The sequence below is a fragment of the Vigna unguiculata genome, chromosome 2 (genome assembly GCF_004118075.2).
Source record: "Vigna unguiculata cultivar IT97K-499-35 chromosome 2, ASM411807v1, whole genome shotgun sequence".
NCBI lineage: Eukaryota > Viridiplantae > Streptophyta > Magnoliopsida > Fabales > Fabaceae > Vigna > Vigna unguiculata.
Genome location: NC_040280.1, coordinates 26181139 through 26201873, shown reverse-complemented (window position 1 = coordinate 26201873; position 20735 = coordinate 26181139). Strand labels below are relative to the sequence as shown.

At 31.7% G+C, this 20735-nt stretch overlaps 1 protein-coding gene across 1 annotated transcript; it reads right to left on the bottom strand.

The window, feature by feature from the left end:
• Positions 1-8544: 8544 nt before the first annotated feature.
• Positions 8545-20400, bottom strand: LOC114167198 (AP-4 complex subunit epsilon). The gene is made up of 10 exons (XM_028052208.1): positions 19488-20400; positions 19065-19280; positions 18844-18954; positions 14302-14499; positions 14087-14218; positions 13940-13996; positions 13724-13840; positions 11694-11771; positions 10760-10903; positions 8545-9910 (listed from the first exon to the last, which is right to left on the bottom strand). The coding sequence occupies exons 1-10, from the start codon at positions 20265-20267 to the stop codon at positions 8852-8854; spliced, it is 2892 nt and encodes a 963-aa protein (XP_027908009.1). The 5' UTR covers positions 20268-20400; the 3' UTR covers positions 8545-8851.
• Positions 20401-20735: the final 335 nt, after the last annotated feature.

The following is a 20735-nucleotide window of genomic DNA, read 5'->3' as shown; positions in this document are numbered from 1 at the left end:
CCAAGAGTAAAAGCATAAAAATGACAAAATATATGAAACCTAGTTAAATTCAGCAGAAAACAAATGAATTAAACTTGGAAAAAGATGGATAAGTTATATTTTCCACTCTAATATTCTAAAATTTATTTATTTCATATGAACTAGGTTGAAATCCACCATAAGTAATTTTCAAAAAAAATTGAAAGAAATATTATGCAAGGAATGATATTTAAATTAAATTCTGATATGATGTTTAAGGAGGCAAAGAAACAAAATAATTTGTATGAAAGTGAGAATGGTTCTCATTCTGATTTTTATTTTTTTTTAATAAAACGCAATTTTATAAAGTTTTAAAAATAAAGATGTTATGTATGTAGTGTCGAATTTGTCTATGGTCCTATTTGAGTCTAAAATGTCACACTCATCACATCAAACATAGTTAGTGACGAAAGTCAACAACTAGTTGTAGAGCATTTATGTCTCACTCATCACATCAGATATAATTATTTAATGAATGATAACTTCCAAAAAAAATAATAATAATATCAACTCATTTAATATATAAAACAAAAACTATTATTTATTTCGACCTATTAAAACTAAACAAAAACGTAACAAAAGTTTCTACTGCAATTTATTTATTTTATTTGAAGTGATAAAATTTCTATAATTCATACAACATCAAGAGAAGTCTATCTCTTATGAATAAACCAAATATTTATCGTCTTTTACAACTAATTTTGGCGTAATTATCTTTCTGGCAACAGATAGTTCAATCCATATCATACTATCAATCGCATTCGATAAATTTATTATGTATTATCATATACTATTATTTTAATATGATTCTTATTAACTTGTAATGTTTTTTATGAAGTTTTATTTTATTTTAAATTGATTATATCACTTATTTTTAAGTAACTCCTGAAAAATTCTATTCTAAGAAGATTGCATAAGATTCATGGTTTTATAATATTTTATTTCTATTTCAATTCCTTACAAATTAAAAGATATTTTATTGATTTAATTTTAATAGCTTTGGAATATGTCATTGATTCTGGACAAAGAGAAAAATATATTTAAATCGTTTTAAATCTTGACTCATAAGTAAGCGGTAAAAATAATATATATTCATAATAATAAATTATGTTTTATGTTTAAGAATAAATTTCTAAATCTAATTTTTCATTATAACTTTTAGGTATATTATAATAAGATTTTTTTTTAAACCTAATATTAAAGCTAAATTTTTTGTATAAATTTTGTAAACATATTTATTTATTTATTAGAAAGATATAAATAGAAAGATATAATATCAATAAAATATATCCATATAAGATTAAATATTACCTTTAACTTAAAATTTCAGAACAATAAAATTATGAATTTTATTAATTATAAAATATTCAACTTTCTTGTATTTAACTAATACAAAACTTATACTTACATTTACATTTTCGATCCATTATTTATCTTTATTAAATATAAGTGAAATTGGTAGCTCATAGCTAGGTTATTGAAGTATAACAAGCATATAAGTTGATATCATTGATGAAGAATATTGAGTTAAGTTAAGCGATGAATTATAATAATAGTTGCATTTTTTGTGTGATAAGAAAAGAATAGGATGAGTTGTAGACAGAAACAATCTAGCTTGAAAACAACATCCATGTCCATCAAGTACATAAGGAAATAAGTATCTAGCATGAAGAGCACTGAATGGAGGCAAACAACTACCAACAATCAATCAAATATTCATCTCCTTAAGTTATGTTCTTTTAAACAGATTTACTCTTTGAAAGAGATAACAAGCGAGGATTTGAAGATTTGTTCACGTTTCTTTTAATTGATTTGCAGACAATGGAAGGAGCGAAAATGCAGGATTGCTACTTTTTTTCATCTTCTCTCATGTAGAGAGATTAGCAGGTGAAAGTTACACTTTTACAAAAAAGACCATAATTTAAAAGATAAAAAATGCTTTCAAATTAAATATTAATTATGTCACAAAAAAAAATAAAAAATAACTATTTTTTCACAATAATCATTAATATCTAAATATTTAATTTTTCTTTTCAAAAAATAAAGGCATTATTTAAAAATAAATATTATTTTTTTCAAAATTAATGAATAATAATATTAAAAAAATTAACTCATCTAAAATTCATTTCATATTTTTAACAACGGCAATTCAGTCAAATTTATTTTTTATTTATTAAAATTTTCTTTTTATTTATCACTTCTATCAAATCACTCATAAGTTTTCACAAACTTTACCCTCTAATCCACTTAAAAATTATTTCCAAATCTCTTAAATAAAACAACACCAATTTTACTCTTGATTCTTTCGATCTCTCTCCCAAATCAATCTATCCAAAAGAAGACACCCTAAATCTAACCATTTGTCCTTTTCAATGGAAGCCATCATGTTTTGAAGAAGCCAAGAAGAGATTGTGCATTTTGATATGACTTTGGCATCACTTCTAACATCTTAGCCATAAATGCTGACTCAGAACACTGCATTTCTCACAACATCTCTTTTTTCATCTTCTTCTCAGATGTCAATACATTTCTCCAAGATACACTTCAAATCTTTGACAGCTATACAAAATCTTACTTCTGCCGTATCTAGAACGATTTCTATATATTTTTTTAATAGTTAAATATCAATCACAAATGTTAATGGTTAGTGTTTATTAGCCAAGGAATTCAAATCATGTTCATGTTTTAGATTTATTTATTTTTTATTTTTAAGGTTAATTATATATATAATATATATTTTTATAATATTTTATATATATTTAATAATATATAATTTCTTTTTTCTATTTTATTTTGTTTTTTATCGTATTTTTTATATATTTTTTTCAAATCTTTTAAACCAATCTTATATCTTTCAAATATTAATAAAAAAAAGTTAAATCCATGATATTTATTACTCTTTCTTTTAACTTTTATCACTAGACCAACCTTATTATTCACCTAAAAAGTTTATATAAATATATATATATATATATATATATATATATATATATATATATATATATATATATATATATATATATATATATATATATATATATTTAACATATCTTTTATTTCAAAAGAATATTCTCAAGACTCCAAAAACATCCCAACAATTATTAATCTAGTGATTTTTTTTAAAGTTTCTCTATTGGTATAATGATGTATTTTTTAGTAGAAAGTTTTGGAAAACTAATTTTATATTCAAAGAAATCAATAATTTTGTTACAAATATAACAAATTCGACTAATAAATCCTAAGCCAAAAGAATGTGAAAGTAGGAAGTTCAAAGAAGCAACATAGCACGAGGTTGAAGAAGGAAGTAAAGAAAAAAAAGTACACAATAAATATCTATATATATATATATATACAAGTTTGAAGAACACATGGAGGATCTAATACTTCTTCAAAGTCCATATCCACCACATGGGGCAGGACTATTGGATTTTCAATTAGTTTACTATCAGCTTAGAAGTTAATCAAGGTTGAAGAGTTTAGGATTAAGATTCACTGTAGTATTTCTATATTAATTTAACAATATCATATAATTGTAACCATTTATCGGAGAAGTTAATGCTAAATAACCATAGTTTCAACTAATGTTAATAATATTGTTAGGATATGAGCATTGACTACTAAGTTAAAAATTATAATTTCGTAGTTATGATTAATTTGTTTTCTTTAAGAACACAATAGTCCAAGTGTCACGATTGTAACTTAATCCATTTTATCTTTGTTATAGAACAATTGATATTGTTTAGAACAATATTTCATTGAGCAATTTTTTTACTAAGAATCTTTATCTTAAATTGTGACTCGGTCAAACTATCTTTTGCAACGAAATAAATGTGCATCTAGCAACAAATATACTATAAACTTTTATTTTTTAAATAAAAAAATAATTACTTTGAATGAAAATTGATTGAAATAATAGGTAATTTTGAGACAATGTAATAATTTCTTCGGTTCCATTCAAAATGGTGACACCGATTAAAATTAGATTATCTAACCTAAAATAGTAAAAAAGTTAGCTCGTTCCTAAATATATAACCAAGAAAAAGTTTTAAACTTTCTTTTCTAACGGTATCTATTGTGCCCGTGAATTGCCTGTTATTAGCCTGTTATTAGCCTTGATTAGCGACTAAATTAGCAACAGTCTCAAAAATTAATTTTATAAACTGCTTGGAAAATTTAAATTGTATAGTTTGAATTTCAAGAAAGATCTACACATATCCATATTTATCTTTTTACTTAAAAGTCTTGAATTTGTTGGTAGAAGTCTTTTGTTTTTTTTTTTATATATTTTTTTAATAAGAAGCAGGCCACCAAAGAATCAAAGTATCCACATTCTAAAGGGTTCCTAATAAATTTGATTATATTTTTTGATATATTACATAATTACTGACTTTTATGCAACTAAACTTTTTTTTTTCTGTCATAGAATCTTCTTATTCCGCGAAATTATTATAAACCAAGTTGAATTACTAAAGTGAATGGTGCCACCATTTTTTTTTTATTTTGTAAATATTGAAAACAGTTTTATTACATAATTGTTTGTATAACTAGGGATGGTAACCGAGAAGATCACCCATTACTAAAAATCCATATATTTTCTATCAATTTTATTTTAAATTCTTTTTTAAGAAATATTTATAAATTCGTTATGAAAAATAATTTGTAAGAAATTGTTATTATTTTTTATGTAAAATATTTTATACAAAACATTTTCACAGAAGAGTTTATAAAAAATAAATGCAAATTTTATAATTTTAATAAAATATAATTATCCACACAAAAATTATTTGCTAATTAAATTTTTTTAAAAAATAAAAATAAAATCTTATAAACTTTTTTAACAAATTTTTAAAAAAATCCCTTAAAATATCAAAAAGTTTTAGTAATGATGTTTGAACTTCGTTATCTCATCCTCGTCCTTGTAATAAAATAGTTCATCTTATCTCTATTTCAAAATTGAATGGCTATATAATTATTGTCTCATTCTCATTCTAGAATATAAAAAATAAATGCAAATTTTATAATTTTTATAAAATATAATTATCCACAAAAATATTATTTGCTAATTAAAACTTTTAGAAAAAATAAAAAGAAAAAACTTTTCTTATAAAATTTTTTAACAAATTTTAAAAAAAATCCCTTAAAATATCAAAAAGTTTTAGTAATGATGTTTGAGCTTCGTTATCTCATCCTCGTCATTGTAATAAAAAAGTTCATCTTATCTCCATTTCAAAATTGAATGGCTATATAATTATTGTCTCATTCTCATTCTATTTCTTATTACCATTTCATTTTTTTACTATTACAAATAGCAATTAAATCATTTTTATAAAAAAATATCACAACAAAAGAATGAGAATATTATCAAAGTGTTTCAATATTAAAAACACATTTTTTTTTCATAAAGTCAAATATTAAGAAAAATATTATAGTTGTATAAATATCAAATTTGAGTATTTCAAATAAAACCTAGAGAAATTCAAAGAATTATACAAATACTAAACAATTATACATAATTAGAGAAAATAACAAAACATCTATTGATTTTGCAAATGATCAATTGTTTCACTTGCATTCGATCCACCAACATATACAAAAAGAAAAAAAAAAATTATATACAACCTAATAAATGAAATTGAAAATTGTGTGATCTGAACATTATTTGATTCAATGAAATTAAGAACCCTCGTTTGAGCATAATTATTGTTGGGAATAATACAAATGTAAGTTAAAAAGTCCCACGTTGAATAGAACAAATAAGGTTAAACACTACATGAGCATAAAGACCCATAACATTTATTATCTTAAGGTTTTGGAGTAAAAGTGGTGTTAAATGTCTTATATGTGTAAAATTAATTTCATATATAGAACCATAATCTCTCAATATCTATAACTATATATTGAAAAATATGATCCATCGATTATACACAAAGAAAAAAAATATATATGAATTACGACAGAGTGATAATTAGAATGTGTATTGAATATTATTTATACCAGCTAATATAATACGAGAATTTTACATCTAAATGGAAAAAAATTTAAAAAATATTCATAGGAACAAATTTATTATAACATGTGACTAATATATTAATCAATGTGAGTTATACTCTTATTTTCTTTGTTGAAAATAGAAAATTACTTTTTGAGTTAAAGGACAAACATAAAATTAAATGATAAATGTAATATAGCTTGATATCTTAAGCATTATTTATATGAATATTTAATAAAAGTATTATTATTCAATATATAATTTTTCTAATAAAAATTATTTCGAATATTCTTTTACAATTTAAAACCTTATTATGCATGAATCGTTAAATCGTAAAATCAACTCTTTACTTTCATTTGTTTGTTTTTTCTACCATTATTTAATGTGCACTTTAGTGAATACTCGTCTGAAAAGCAACATCCTCACTAGAATCTAAATAAAACTAAAAAAGGAAGATCCAAATGAAGATTTCAACAGAATGAAAGAATATTTAACTAAAAAATGACCATTGAAGAAGCTTTGTAGTGGAAGTTCACATTTTGGTGGTTTTGTTTTAGTTGTTGTCTTGTTGTTCTTAGAGTTCTTTGCTGCTATGGATTACAACAATGACAAGAGGTAGGGAAGATGAAGATTGCAACAAAAATGGTCCTTCCTAAGCTATATTATATATATGAGTAGCAGTAGTAGTGGAATGGGAATTCGTACAATGTACTGAATTAAGATAATGCGAATATGACATCTGAACTATATACCACTCGCATTCACCAGCTGCACCACATACAAAAGCTGTGGAAGACAAAACAGACACGTATACATTTTTGTATATATACTTCTTTCTTATTTCAAAATGTACTTTTCTCCAGTTAGGTTCCTTTCATCGTGGAACTATTTTCCTTGTTATTGAAAACTTCGATGAAAATACCTTAGGTTCCTGTTATATATATACGTATATATGGTAATAACATAAAAGTTTTAGAAACTGGTTTGTGACTATGATTTTGACAGTAACTTCAAGTGTTTGTGATTGTGGAAGTGATGACAGTTATGATTTCTTCGGCTGTATCTGTCTTCAATATCAAGATCTCGTAATTATTAAACTTTAAAATCTTGATCTAACCACTTTTTATATATAACTTTTATGTTATTACTCTGTTAAACCATATACTAACCCTAGTCGCAGATATTATAACAAGATTTTTATAGTGTTTCTATCACAGCATTAACTGTGTTTATCCTCATTAATAATTAACGAAATAAAACCGTAGCTCAAATGCAATTTAAAGATGATGTATGTGCAAGAAAAGTACCTAATTAAATTCATTATTATTTCAAAGGTTAGGAATCTATCATATCATACATTGGGACGTTTGCATTATGAGTGCCACATAAGTAGAGGTTTACAAATTCAATACTCAAGCAATAGCTTGGCATGACTAAAAAAGTGCATGCTTTTTGCTGCATTTTAAGCCATAGAAAGTGTTGGAGCTATGAGAAGTATTAATGGTCCAATGCAGAGGGAAAGGTTTGTTAATTATGAAGAATGCATAGTGAGTTAAACATGATGAAAGCATGGAAGTGTGCACGTGTATGAAGTTGGAAAGCGTGCTGGAGAAGAATACAGGTGAAGGACCAAATCACCACCTTTTGCCATGTGTTGTGATTCTAAAGCCATGCATGTGAAATGGAGAAGGAGGTTTATGATATTTTCACATTCTGTGTGACATTTTCTGCAGGAAAAGACATGCTTGTCTTCCTTGAGGAGTCACAATCTGGTGCGAATCATATGATTATGCTTTTCCTCAAAGATTCAAAACAAAAGTGTTTGGCCACTTCCCAACCTACTTCTCTCATTAATGGACTGGTTTTTTTTATTCAATTAGCATGCATTCGTGTATTTAGAGTTGGGTGAAGATTTGATCTTCTCACCACCTTTTCACTTAAAAAGTCATTTACTATAAAAGGCACAAAAAGTGTCAGAATTAGTTTCCTTGATATAGTTTCTGTTAGTATGTCTACATTAAACTATTAACTTCAAATATACTGGTAGAAATTTTCACTTCACAATATCAACGAAATATAATATAAAATGTTAATATTATATTATTATTGATAATGATACATTACTATGACATATTATATAATTAATATAAAATGTTAATATTTATATTAGTTATTGTACTATAAATTATAATGACTAAATATCTTATTGAAAGATGAAATATCCTTATGTCAAAATGAGATTACAGAGCTATTTTATATTGAGAAATGATATTAATTACACATTAGAAGATTTTCCTTTTCCTCTAAATAAGATATCAATGCCTATAAAAACATTATTATTAAAAGTGTAGCATATGCTCTTGATTCCCAAAGCTCTACTTCAGTTTGGAGCATGTAAGTCATCTAATGGAAACTACATCATCGAGGGTTAATCAAGCGCCAGATTAAGTGTGTTTCTTCTCCCATACTTGACAGCTTTCACATTCAACGTAAAGAAGAAAAAAGCACATGGGTAAAATTTGATTAGGATCTCACAATTAAAAACTTCAAATGTCATTCACATCATCAAACTGATATTATTATTAACCGCAGCAGTATCAAACTTCTCATTGTTGAAAAAACATCCTATGGACATGGAAAACTGCACATTAAGCTTAAAAAAATACAGTTTTGGTACAACAAAGATGAGGGGAAACTCGTATTATCCATGCCTGATAATAACTTGTATTATTCAATTGAGAGTATATCAGACAGCAAACTGTTTCAGGCAACTCGACAAAGCAGTAAGTCGGGAGGCAATCTATCTTCAAGCATTGATGACCCGGAATTGGATTAGTAAACAGATTAGCCAAGCAAGTCACTGAACAAGTTAGGATTCTGACTTGAGGGGTTCACACCCATCTGCCTCACTAGTGCATCCCTATCCAATGAATCTTTTGCATTTGGACCCTTAGTAGATTGGGGCAAAGGCGTCGTAATTGTTTCTCCAGTAGTAGCTTTTACAGCTGGATTGGACAATTCAGATAAAAGATTTACATTATTCCCACTTACAGGTATAGAATAGCCACCACTGCCCTCCGAATACAATCCCATAATATCAGGGGCATTTGTAGTAGCACCTGCATTATGACCTGTTCCAGAATTAATGCTTGGGTCATAAAGTCCTTCTAGTTGCTGGAATGGATCCACAGAGGGAGGAGCTGTAGTGTCAGCTGATTCACCCAAGTCAAGCAAATCAGGAGGAGGGGGTTGATGAATTGTTTTTTCCACAGCTACCTCATTGGGTACAACAGCAGCATTAGATTTTGGAACCTTATGGCTTGTAGATAATCTTTTCTCAGGTTTAGTTGAACCACCAAACAATGAAGCAGCAAGCTTTTGCTTTTCTGGAGTAATCTCAACCTGCGTCTTTCTTGAATCATAGCTATCGCGTACTTTTGAATTAACAGCTGTAGCACCATCCACCTGTGTTGCCCCGTTTGTTGGCTTTTGGGATGTAGAATAAGAATCAGAGGCAGAAGAAGCTGAAGACGAATAAGTAGGCCTACCCCACTTCTTCTGAACACCATCAAGCCTTAGCTTCAGCTCTGACGATCCAGCCTCTGAGGTTGATCCCGCTGATGAAATATGGTGAGTTTCCCTGGAAGAAAGTGCCTCAGGTACCGGAACAATGTCTGCTGAGGATGCATATGAAACTGGAGTAGCTTTCAGTTGCATTGGAGCCTTTGGAACTTCATATGCCTCAAATCTTAGACCATGCTGCAAAGATTCATTGTGATCCTGGCTTCTGAAATCGTTCATATTCCCCATTCCAGTGCGCTCATCCTCGGGAATATAGGCTTGAGCACCCCTTTCTAGAGATTGCTGAACATACCCATCGAGGAAAGAAAGATTATTGTCAACCTGCATAATAGATTCAGTATGTCAATAAACTCTTGCGGCATAAAAAACAACAATTTAAAGGCATCGTTCCCCAGCAAAACACTTGCTATATTTAGTTAAATGAATTGGAATACTAGAAAACGAAAATGGTTGAAACTTTTAGTTTTGGCACAAATTAATCAAGAAACTACTAGCCAATAATCATAAAGAAACCAGAATAAATATCTGGAAAGAACAGAAGCTCAAATCTCAATTTTTGTCAAAAAGAAATCAAAATTGCATGTGTTTGTAAACAAGAGAAATCACACTAAGCAAAACAACAAATAAGCAGCAAAGAGAAATTTCTAAGTACAGTTCAATCCCATCAACCTTCACGCATTCTGCCCCTCAAAAATAATATTTTGGATGATCAAGTAGCATTTCAGTTTTCTATCAGAAATTAATTATGCCAACATAAACCGTATCTAACCAACAACATTACCATCTTTCCCATGAAAAAAAAAATGTAAATCATATCATAAAAGGAGACTAAAAAACAGGCAAATTCTTACACAAAGGAAATATCTTCCTTTCACACAGGGCATTCCCAATCACAACAACTGAAACGCTCCCACTTTTTCTCAACATCCCACAAGATAAGAATATTGACTTTCTCATAAAGTCTCCCCCTGTAATACCTAACTATTTAACTACTATTATTTAAAAATTTCTTCCTAACTCTCATTATTTCCCTGCCTAACACAATCCCTCTAAAAGGTTTTCCTTGATTGCTTTGTTTCATGGGTTAATACCACAAAAGTGAAAATTATTATAGATCAACACATAAAATATCATGATCTTAGGTACGAAGATTCCATATTGGAATTAAACCTCAATGTCTTCACAACTTGCATCTCTTGGCATTATTGTTTCAACTGCTTGTGCTCCCAAACCTATAAGGGCCTGCAATTCATAAGCACGTTGCTGCAAATCTGTAGAATGGGATGCCAATAATTCTTCAATCAAAGATTGACACTGCAAGCAGACAAGAAAGAGTTACTCTTCAAATCAACAGAGCATAAATCAAATTTAGCATAAACTTGTAAACTATAACAGAATTTGGTTTTTTTATGGACATCCCACTCAGCAAAATGAACTTTGAAACTAATCTATCAATTACAATAGTGAAAAATATTAAATTGAAATGGTCGTACAAAATGCTAACTCAATGACCCTATTTATATCATTACAACTATAAGCCTGAGCACGCTAATACAATAATAAGAGTATCAGTAAACTATAAGCTTGAGTCATACACAAACACAATACACTCAACTCAACAAATTAAAAATAATTTAGAAGATATAAAAGGTATTCTAAAATATTTTCATGATTGTCTGAGTACTTAAAAATTTAATCAGAAAGTCTCAGTTGAGCCAGAAAAACCCACATCACTGGTACTTTTGTCATTAAAAAACATACTTGGAATTCACAAACATATATAACTCACTCAAGAAAGACATGTTTAAAGGGAATTTATACAAAGATAAAAGTTAAAGATCTAATGTTCATATTCCTCTGATTCAACTTTATTATTTTAGATTATCACCAAAATAATTCTACAGATTAAAATACCATTTGTGAAATTGGAAAACACCTATGAAGGACTTCTAGAAATTTATTGAGGTGAGATTCTTCTAATGATGAGAAAGATGGGAAAAGATACCATACATTATAGGTGGGGGTGGGGGTTTATATAGACCTCAAAACTCAATCATTCATTAATCATTACTATCTCAGCAAGCCCAGTCTTGTAGTAATATACCTCAGGTAGGATATCCACTTTCCTCCTAGCAGCCACTTCAAACGCATAAATTTTCATCAATGCTGAAATTGCATAAGCCTGAAAAGGCAATAAATTAGTTTGAATTTGAAAACGCTGACAAACTGAAATTAGAGCAAGCCATAGGATGGATACAATAAAACTAACTATAATAGAATAGTTCAATGATAAAATGAAGTCTACGCAGAAAACATGTTATCACCAAATAAACTAATACTAGAAACATGATAAAACACCAACATATATATGTTCTCATGTGAGCGGAAATACTAATGGCAAAAATTATTGCATGATTGGATAAATCATATCAGGAATGAAATGCATGGGAACATAATTCCTGTATGTGCATGTATTTCACAATTTAAATAATTAAGCCAAACAACAGTGTTTATTGACACAAATCATACATAGATTTGGACAGGCAAGCATTTTAAATTATCAAATGGGTAAAGTGAAATATTTGATTATTCAGCATCGTTATAAACCGCGGATCACAGAAAATGCATAAATCCAATAATCTGCAACATCATGCAACAATAAAGTCGTGGCCTCACAAGCACATAGTGGAAGTCAGATAGCAGTGGAAATATGGTACATATACCAATTATCAATTACATATGTATAAAAAATTGAGCTATATGCAAACAAAAAAATTAATATAATTTGATATATGAGACCAAAGATTCAATTGACAAAAGACTCGCTAGAGATGACTAAGGAGGCCTCAGGAAAAATGCTCATGGAAAAGTGGAGGACTTCTTCCTTGATCCTTACGTGAAGCTGTGAACAGAGTTCCCGCATGGGATAAGTTTGACAGATTTTGTGAGTGGGAGAGTTGAAAAAAAGTCACGTGCAGTTTAATCATACACAATTCGAAAAGTGTGAGGCCAGTACAAATGCTGATTAAAAACAAAATTGCACCCATAGCAACAGCAAAAAGCCATTTTTGTGGAAGGTGCACCAGAATGGAATTTTGCAATTGCAAATTCAGGTTATGTTGACGAGGTATTTTGAAATTTCAAAAAATTTGGAAAGCTCAAAATTTTGCATTGTTTATTATTTCACCTTTCTTCATTTTTAAAGGATTTATTGTTAATCAATTCAATTTCTTAAACTTTAGATTCTGTGTTCGGATATCACAAGCAAATTTCTACTGTAATTTTAAAAATATAAATATATTAACTTTAATAATAAATTTATGGAAAATAAGGACGTCAATTTTTAAATATTGAATGCCAAAATAAGTTAATATTAGATAATATTTTATAATTTGAAAGTACAAATATTGACATTTGTACATCAATCTTGATAGATAGGAGAGATGGAGGAAAAGAGTAAGAAAATGGAGAGGCAGAGAAAGGCAAGAGAGAAAAGGGAGAGAGGAGAGAATGATACAAAGGAAAGGAGAACTAAGAAAGAGAACAAAGAGAGAGAAGGAGATAGTAAAAGAGAGAGAAGGGATGAAGGGAGAGGAAAGAAAGAGAAGAGATAGAAGGAAGAGGATCAAGAAAGAGAGTCAAGAAGTTCAAATTCTGACCTTATTTATAGAATTTGAAATCCTAAATTTTAAGTAATCAAAATATCTTCACAAATTTCCAGAATTTCAATGTCATCCTAAATTCCATATTTAAACAACATATTTTTTCACCACAGAGCATGTAAAATTATTAAAGAAATGAATTACTCTCTTAAAATTTTCCATCCAAACATAAGGTCAAGAAATTTTGCAATACAATAGAACTATAGCACCGGTATAGCCACTATTTATCAACATTGTTAGAAACTCAATTAGTTGGAACATGGAGAGAGGGAGAGAGATATATGAAGTAGAACAACAAATATAGTTTTAAAAAAACCATAAACCTTAATGTAATCTGTCTAAATTCTTCTCAGCACATGGATCATTTTCTAAATAAAAATGGAAGTTACATTAAGCTTCAAACATAAGTAGATTTACTATGCCTAATTTCAAATCAATGCCACGTTACTGTGATAATGATGTCAAAAAATACCTTGACATTTTCATCATTAGAATATGCCTCTGCAATGTCACATAACTTTCCACTGATATATGAAGCAGAATACTTTCCATCGGCTGTTCCATATTCCCCCAGAACCCAACAGATGACCTGCAATCAGTACTTAAAAGTTATTCTAGCAAACACATTTAGTTTCTTCTCAGATTAAAACGAGCGGAGAAAATCCAAAGCATGTGGTATAGGAAGTACTTGAAGAAACACAGAAGGAAGCTTGGGCTCTCCAATAATGCGCAAATATGACTCGACCTACATGAAACAGAGTGCATTCAGTAACACATTTATGCACACATAGTGGAATTACCAAACGAAACCAGTGCAATTATTGAAATAACATACAGCAGATGATCTCAACTGACTGTCTGCAGCATCATCATCCTCCCCAAATCCTTCAGCAATCAACCGCATTAAATTATGTGCCACTTTAATATTAACAAGATCTCCAGCATGCTCAAAAACTTTATTCATGGTCTGCATAATCATAATAGCAGATGTTATTAACTAACAATGAATTTTTGTAAAATCAATAATGTTGAGGCAACTATTTCAATTACCTGTATAAACCAATGATTACTTGGTGCAAATTGCTCAGCAAGTTCCACACATCGAGATGCTATATAGGTTTTATAATGGTCATCACTTATGCTAATCATGTAATCTATCATTCTATCAACAATCACTTCCACATTGGAAGACTTGGTCATTTTGTATAACAGTTCAAAAGTTTTTCGTTTCAGACTATCATCAGGGTCCTGCATAACATCATATTTAATCAGAGTTCCAAATTCAAGCACGATCATCAGGAAACATGCATAGAGATATAACTATGTAAACAACAGACAGCATTGTCTTTTTATGTAATAAAGATATTCAAGGTACTTTCAGCAAAATCTGATAGATTTCACGCATCAATGAACAAAAAATTTAGAATATAGCCCTTCACAGTCATGACCAGTGATAGGTTAGTAAGTGTTAAATAATTATATGTATTTCCTATATCACTATGTATCTTGTAGTGGATCAGTCTTTCTTTTTCTTTTCCTGCTTAGCCATTTTAGTAGGTGCAACAGTCTGCCGAGGTGTTATCATATTTTACCTTTTCTTACATTGTTACACACACACACACATATATGTATGTGTGGAAAACTCAAGTTTTCCTCTCCAAACTTCATATTTAAGTTGGCATTGGAGCAGGTTCCAATCCCACTCTGCTATTCCAGTCCCTGGCCACTATCTGCCGCTGGTAAGATTTCTGGTGAACCACAGATCAGTCCACATCATCAAATACAACTCATTTTGGCTGGTCCCAGAGGCAAAAATTGTTTCACATTCCTTCTCTTTTTTTGTTTGGAAAGTGAGTCTATGTTCCCCTTCTTCCTTGGCTTTAATTTTCTATATGCTCCAGCAGCATGTCTCCTTTTGGTACTGTTTTTTCCATTTTTATAACCCTAACCATAACTTCAAAGAAACTTGATGGCAAAACTATCTACCTAGGTCAACTTCTATGGAACTACAGTTCTCTGGGCAGGAATATCGTGATCATTTAGGGAAAGATATTGAAGTGTCGTCAGACAGTCAACACCAGTGGAAAAAGCTTGATTAATAAACTTTGTGCTTTGTTGCAACAATTTGTAAAGCCCAACAATTGAGGAAACTTTAGGACTTTCAAAACAAAATAACTCCTTTTGGAGGAAGGTTCAAAATATCTCTGCCAATGATATTTAACACCTATCTGATTCAGCTGAAAAGTTAACATCTTTCCAGTAATTCGATCATGACATGTCTCTTTAGTTGCTCAAGCTCAATCTGCAGTTTAAGAATTGAAATTGTTTCTGGAAGCAAATTTTGTAGGTGAAATGAAGAAACATGAAAAATTGTGCATGGTGTAGGACTTCCATGCTATGAATTCAGATTTTAATCATATTTGTCACCAAATTTTGACAGGACATGAAATTCTTTCAATGGAAAACTTCACTGCACGTCTTGTGTTCAAACACTCAACAAATAGTTGGAGTTCATCTAAAACTACCAAATTTTCAACAATGGTATCTCTTTCTTCAGTTCTCTTTTTTCGCTATTACCGTTTCGCCACCGCCAGCCGCCACAGAAAAGCGGCCGCCACAGAAAACCCGCTTCGCCTCCGTCATGTTGTGGCGGTAGGTTGGGAAACCGCAACCGATTTCCGCCATGGCGCCGCCATGGCCGAAATTTGATAACATTGCTTCCAACACACCCCTCACGCCGAGTATATACATCTCGTTCGTGGAACTAGACATTAATAGATGGTCTAATAGCGATTGAAACAATAGACTCAACTAACAACAAATTTTGCTAAGATAGACTCTAACTTATCATGGCTCTAATAACATGTTAAGAAATGAACTTTAAGCTTAACTTGATCTCACAAAACCGACTTCTAAAATAAGGTTTGCACTTATTATTGTGAATTGGCCTTATATGTGGAACTTCCAACACTACAATATTTCATTCCTCAAATTCATTTACACCCCAACGCAAGGACATGATCAACCTCACGCATCAACTCAAAATCTAGTTGAAATTGTTTCACCTCCTCTCATTAAACACCAACAAAGGACATAGAGAGCTAGGCCTACATTGCTTGAATACTCTTCAATCCCTTTCCTTCTTCATCAACTTCCCGCACAAAAATATTCCTCTTCCACGTCTCATTCTCATGATGAAACTTCGCTTGGTCCATTGCTTTTACAAAAGGTAGTTGATCCACTTAAAATTCCCATTCTATGTATAATTTTCAGTCATCATTGCTTATCTTCATCATAGACAAAGTATTCCTTGGATATCCGAGAAAAAACAAGCTTGATGGATTGTAGGCTCATTGACATCCCAATTATTTTCATTACATTCAATAAAAACCCTCATTTTCTTTCTCTTTTCACATTTTTTCCTTACAAATTGGTCTGACCTATTGGATCTGCTGCGAAGGGTCATTATGGAAAGTCATTTGAGAGCATTGGAAAGATGGGCTAGTGAACAAGGGAAGGTGGTTGTAGAGCTGAAAGTTGATATGACCATTATGAAAAAAGGTTTCCAAGAACAGTGATATTTGCAAGAGAAACAAAAATTATGATGGACGAAGAAGGGGATGCATCAATAAAGAGCATGAAGATTATGGGATGTGAAGATCAGTTTCTTGCTATCCGAATTATAGAGTTAACCAATAAGAAAGTTGAACATGGAGATGCACTCAAGCATAATTTTTTCCCAAATTCAGATTCACATAATATCAATAAGAAATCATTGTTGGACCTAGATTTGATAATGAAGGTGATAGGAACATCAATGACATTGGAATCTTGGAAATTCAACTTACTGAATTCAGAAACTTTTACACAAAAACTACTCTCATCCCTACCACCACCCAAATCTCCATAATTGAATTTACATGCATTAGCTAGTGGGTTCCCTCCCTGTGATAGGACAGTATCATAATGCTTTTAGGAAGGGTAGATAAAGATCCCAGTGATGAAGATGAGTCACGAGATCTAGCTTCCACAGTTCCAACCTTGAGGACAAGGTTGATTTTTGGAAGAGTGTATTGATAGGATACACAGTGAAGATATATTAGTTAAGATAGCCAGAACATTCATGAGTCAGTTACTTGAGGTGTTAGTTAGATATAAATAGGAAAGAAGGAGATGAGAGGCCAAGGAGGTGAATTGTAGATTAAGCTTTAGTTCTGTGTGATGGGGAAGCCCTTGAAGGAGAGAGTTTCCCCTATTTCTTGTTACTTTCATTCTATTCAATAAAAACCTTTCTTTCTCTTTTTCAATTCTTGGTTCCTAACATCTCCTCATTTTGATCCTTGGAATGTTGTGAGTTGCATTCTCAAGTATACTAAGAAGACTCACAAGGGCTATTGTATGAGGATAAAGGAGATACTCAAATTTCTCTGTATTATGACATTGATTGGGTTGATTGGGCAGGGTCTCCTATAGATAAGAGCTCTACTACAACGCATTGTGTACCCATTGGGGGAAATGTTACCTTAGGAAAAGCAAGAAAAAAAATAATGCTGCTCATTTTAGCACAAAAGCAGAATATAAGGTTATGGCATTGGCCACGTGTGAGTTGGTGTGGATCAAACAACTCCTTCAACAACTAAGTTTTGCGAAATTGAACCAATGAAGCTATATTGTGATAATTAGACAACTCTCCACATTACTAGTAATCCAATATTTCATGAGAGAACTAAATATATAGAGATTGATTATCATTTTGTGAGGTACAAGTTGTTGACTAAGGAAATAACTATTGAGGTTATCAGCTCAAATAATCAACTTGTTGATATTTTTACCAAATCCTTGAGAAGAACATGAATTTAGTTTACATGTTCCACTCTTGGAGCATACAATTTATAGGCTCCAGCCCGAGATGTGTCAAATAAATATATGAATTCTATATCATTGCATCTAGTACTGGGTCAGTCTTTCTTTTTCTTTTCACTTTGTGGCCGTATGGTACATACATACACACATACACACACATATATATTCAACTAAGTGAAAAAACTAAGTTTTTCTCCCTAAAAATTCAAATTTAAGTGTAAACACTAGATGAACCCATTTAACACATTTGCATGTGATATAATACCAGCATTGAAATAACTACAATACCAACAGTTCCGCATTGATGGAAGAAAAGGTTCAGACTTTTTGAAGAGGAAACTCTAACTAAAACTGAATTGTGAAACCATACTTTCAAAGTCCACAGTACATGTCACTGTCTTTATAACAACTGATGTAACTGTCACAATACCCTTATGGTCTAAATCATTTTTATCATGCACTGACAAACCTTAGTTTATCCTCTAGCTATAGTTTGCAGCAAGCAACTCTTCACAAGGAATTTCTACAACATGACAATCCCAGTCAACGGTCTAGACCAGCATGAAAATAACAGAAATTCAGCAACATTGATCATCATTTGGTTTGCACTAGCAGACGGAATACAAAAACATGAAGTAAAACAAGCATCGAATGATCTACACATAAGCTAAATGATTTCAATTTTATCAAAAACACAATAAACACATCTTTATGAGGAACATCCCTCACCTCTAAGCAGTCAATGACAGCCAGTTGGTGTTGTTCTGCAATTTGTGGACTTAACTTTATCAATCGACCAAGGGCATCAATACCCATGTACTTGAGATTATGACTGTCACTCTGCCCACATGACAACAACACATACGTAACACACAATAGCCAAATCCACCAACACAATTACATTGAATGCAAACTTAAAACACATTTCACCAAAAAGATAAAAAGCAAACCTTCAAAAATTTGGCAATCACATCCGCTGCAGCCTCTAATAACTTAGGATTGGGATATATAGAAGCAACACAGCATATGCACTCATAGAGAACAGCATTCCCTATGTTGGTCATCGAATCACTCTTCCTAATTATATCACCGAGCACGGTGTACATGTGTCCACTAGCCTGCTTGTCACCACTTCCCAACAATGCCAGAATTTTCAGCATCTTAATCTAAGCACTCAAACACAACAAGTAGCCAATTTAAGCAAGAGGATCGAGTAAGTAACATGCAAAATAAAAAATAGTCTTAAATGGATAAGCTTCTCTATAAACCTATCTTCCTAGTTTAGTCTAATTTAAGGTAAAAATTAATCATTTTAGTTTTTCATTTTTTCTCCCCGAGGGAGGAATTTATCCAAATATTAAATAGAATTTAACCTGAATGAAGGGTGCAGGCATTTGGTGATAATCATAAGTCTTGGGCAACCGGTGTTCTGCAACCTGCTTAAGAATGTTGACGAAGCTAACGACGAGATCCTTGTAAGAATTAGCATCGTCGGAGACGAGATTAAAGAGAGGGCAAAGAGAAGCGCCCATGACTCCGGGATCGTTATCGCACAAGCGCTTGCGAAAATTGGTTAACAGGTGGGAAACGGAGGAGGGAGATTTCTGGTAGAAGCGATGCAGCGCCATAACGGCCTTCTTCCGGACGGCGTCCTTGGGGTGGTTAAGAAGGTCGACGACGCGGGGTAGGACAGCGGGAATGGTCTCCTCGTTGATGAGGCGGCAGACGGCGTTGAGGGCGGCGCAGACGACGAGGTAGTTATCAGAGGCAAGATCCTTCTGGATGGTGTTAACGATGAGGATGATGAGGTCGTGGTCGTCGCTAAGGAAGAGGGTGACGGCGAGGTAGCCCGTGCGCTTGAGGAGGAGGGCGTCGTCGTGAGTCATCTTGACGGCGTGAATGTAGCCGAAGGAGGCGTCGTGGCCGAGCATCTCGACGTAGAGGAGGCGGATGATGTACTCCTTCATCTTGCGCTTGGGCGTGTCTGCGTCGTTGATGCGTCGCTTTAGGGTTTCGATCTCGCGGAGGACGATGCGGTCCTCCTCGGCCTTGGATCGGGCCTCGCCGATGGACTTGATGAGGTCCAGAAACTCCTTCGACTGGCCGTGCGACCCCATTGCAAGTTCTCTACCCAGCGTCTTCAGCTGCTCCATCTGAGAATTATAGACCAAGAAGAAGAGGGATTCAAGAAGAAGAAGAAGGAGAAGAAGACGAGTGGAAACACACACGGCGTCGATAGGAGCAACCCGGTGTCGAAGAAGGAGAGAGACTAATTTGCTGCACACTGTTGTCGGTTTCTCTGAATATTACTACGGGTGGGTCCCCACTGGTAAAAACCATCACGGGTCGGGTCGGACCACATCAACCCTGTGCCTTCTACTGTACTCATTCTCGGCGTCGCTCAAACGTATAATTATTTTATTTGTTTATTTGGATTTAAGCATGCTTCTTCTTTTTTCTTGCACGATATATATTTTTTTATTTTAAGACAAAAACATTTTACTCTTTCTGCTCCGCGTGATGTAAAAATAGTAACTATAAATTATCTACATAATGATTTTTTAGAATTTTGTATTCTTATTATCATTTTTTTTTTACTCATGGGAATTGAATACTAATAA

Bases quoted from the DNA above. Each gene is read 5' to 3' on its own strand.
- LOC114167198 (XM_028052208.1), bottom strand. From the start codon at position 20,267: ATGGAGCAGCTGAAGACGCTGGGTAGAGAACTTGCAATGGGGTCGCAC. The intron at 14,219-14,301 runs GTAATTGAAATA...ATGATTATGCAG, and splicing joins GTAATCATTGGTTTATACAG to ACCATGAATAAAGTTTTTGA. The intron at 13,841-13,939 runs GTACTTCCTATA...TACTGATTGCAG, and splicing joins TTCCTTCTGTGTTTCTTCAA to GTCATCTGTTGGGTTCTGGG.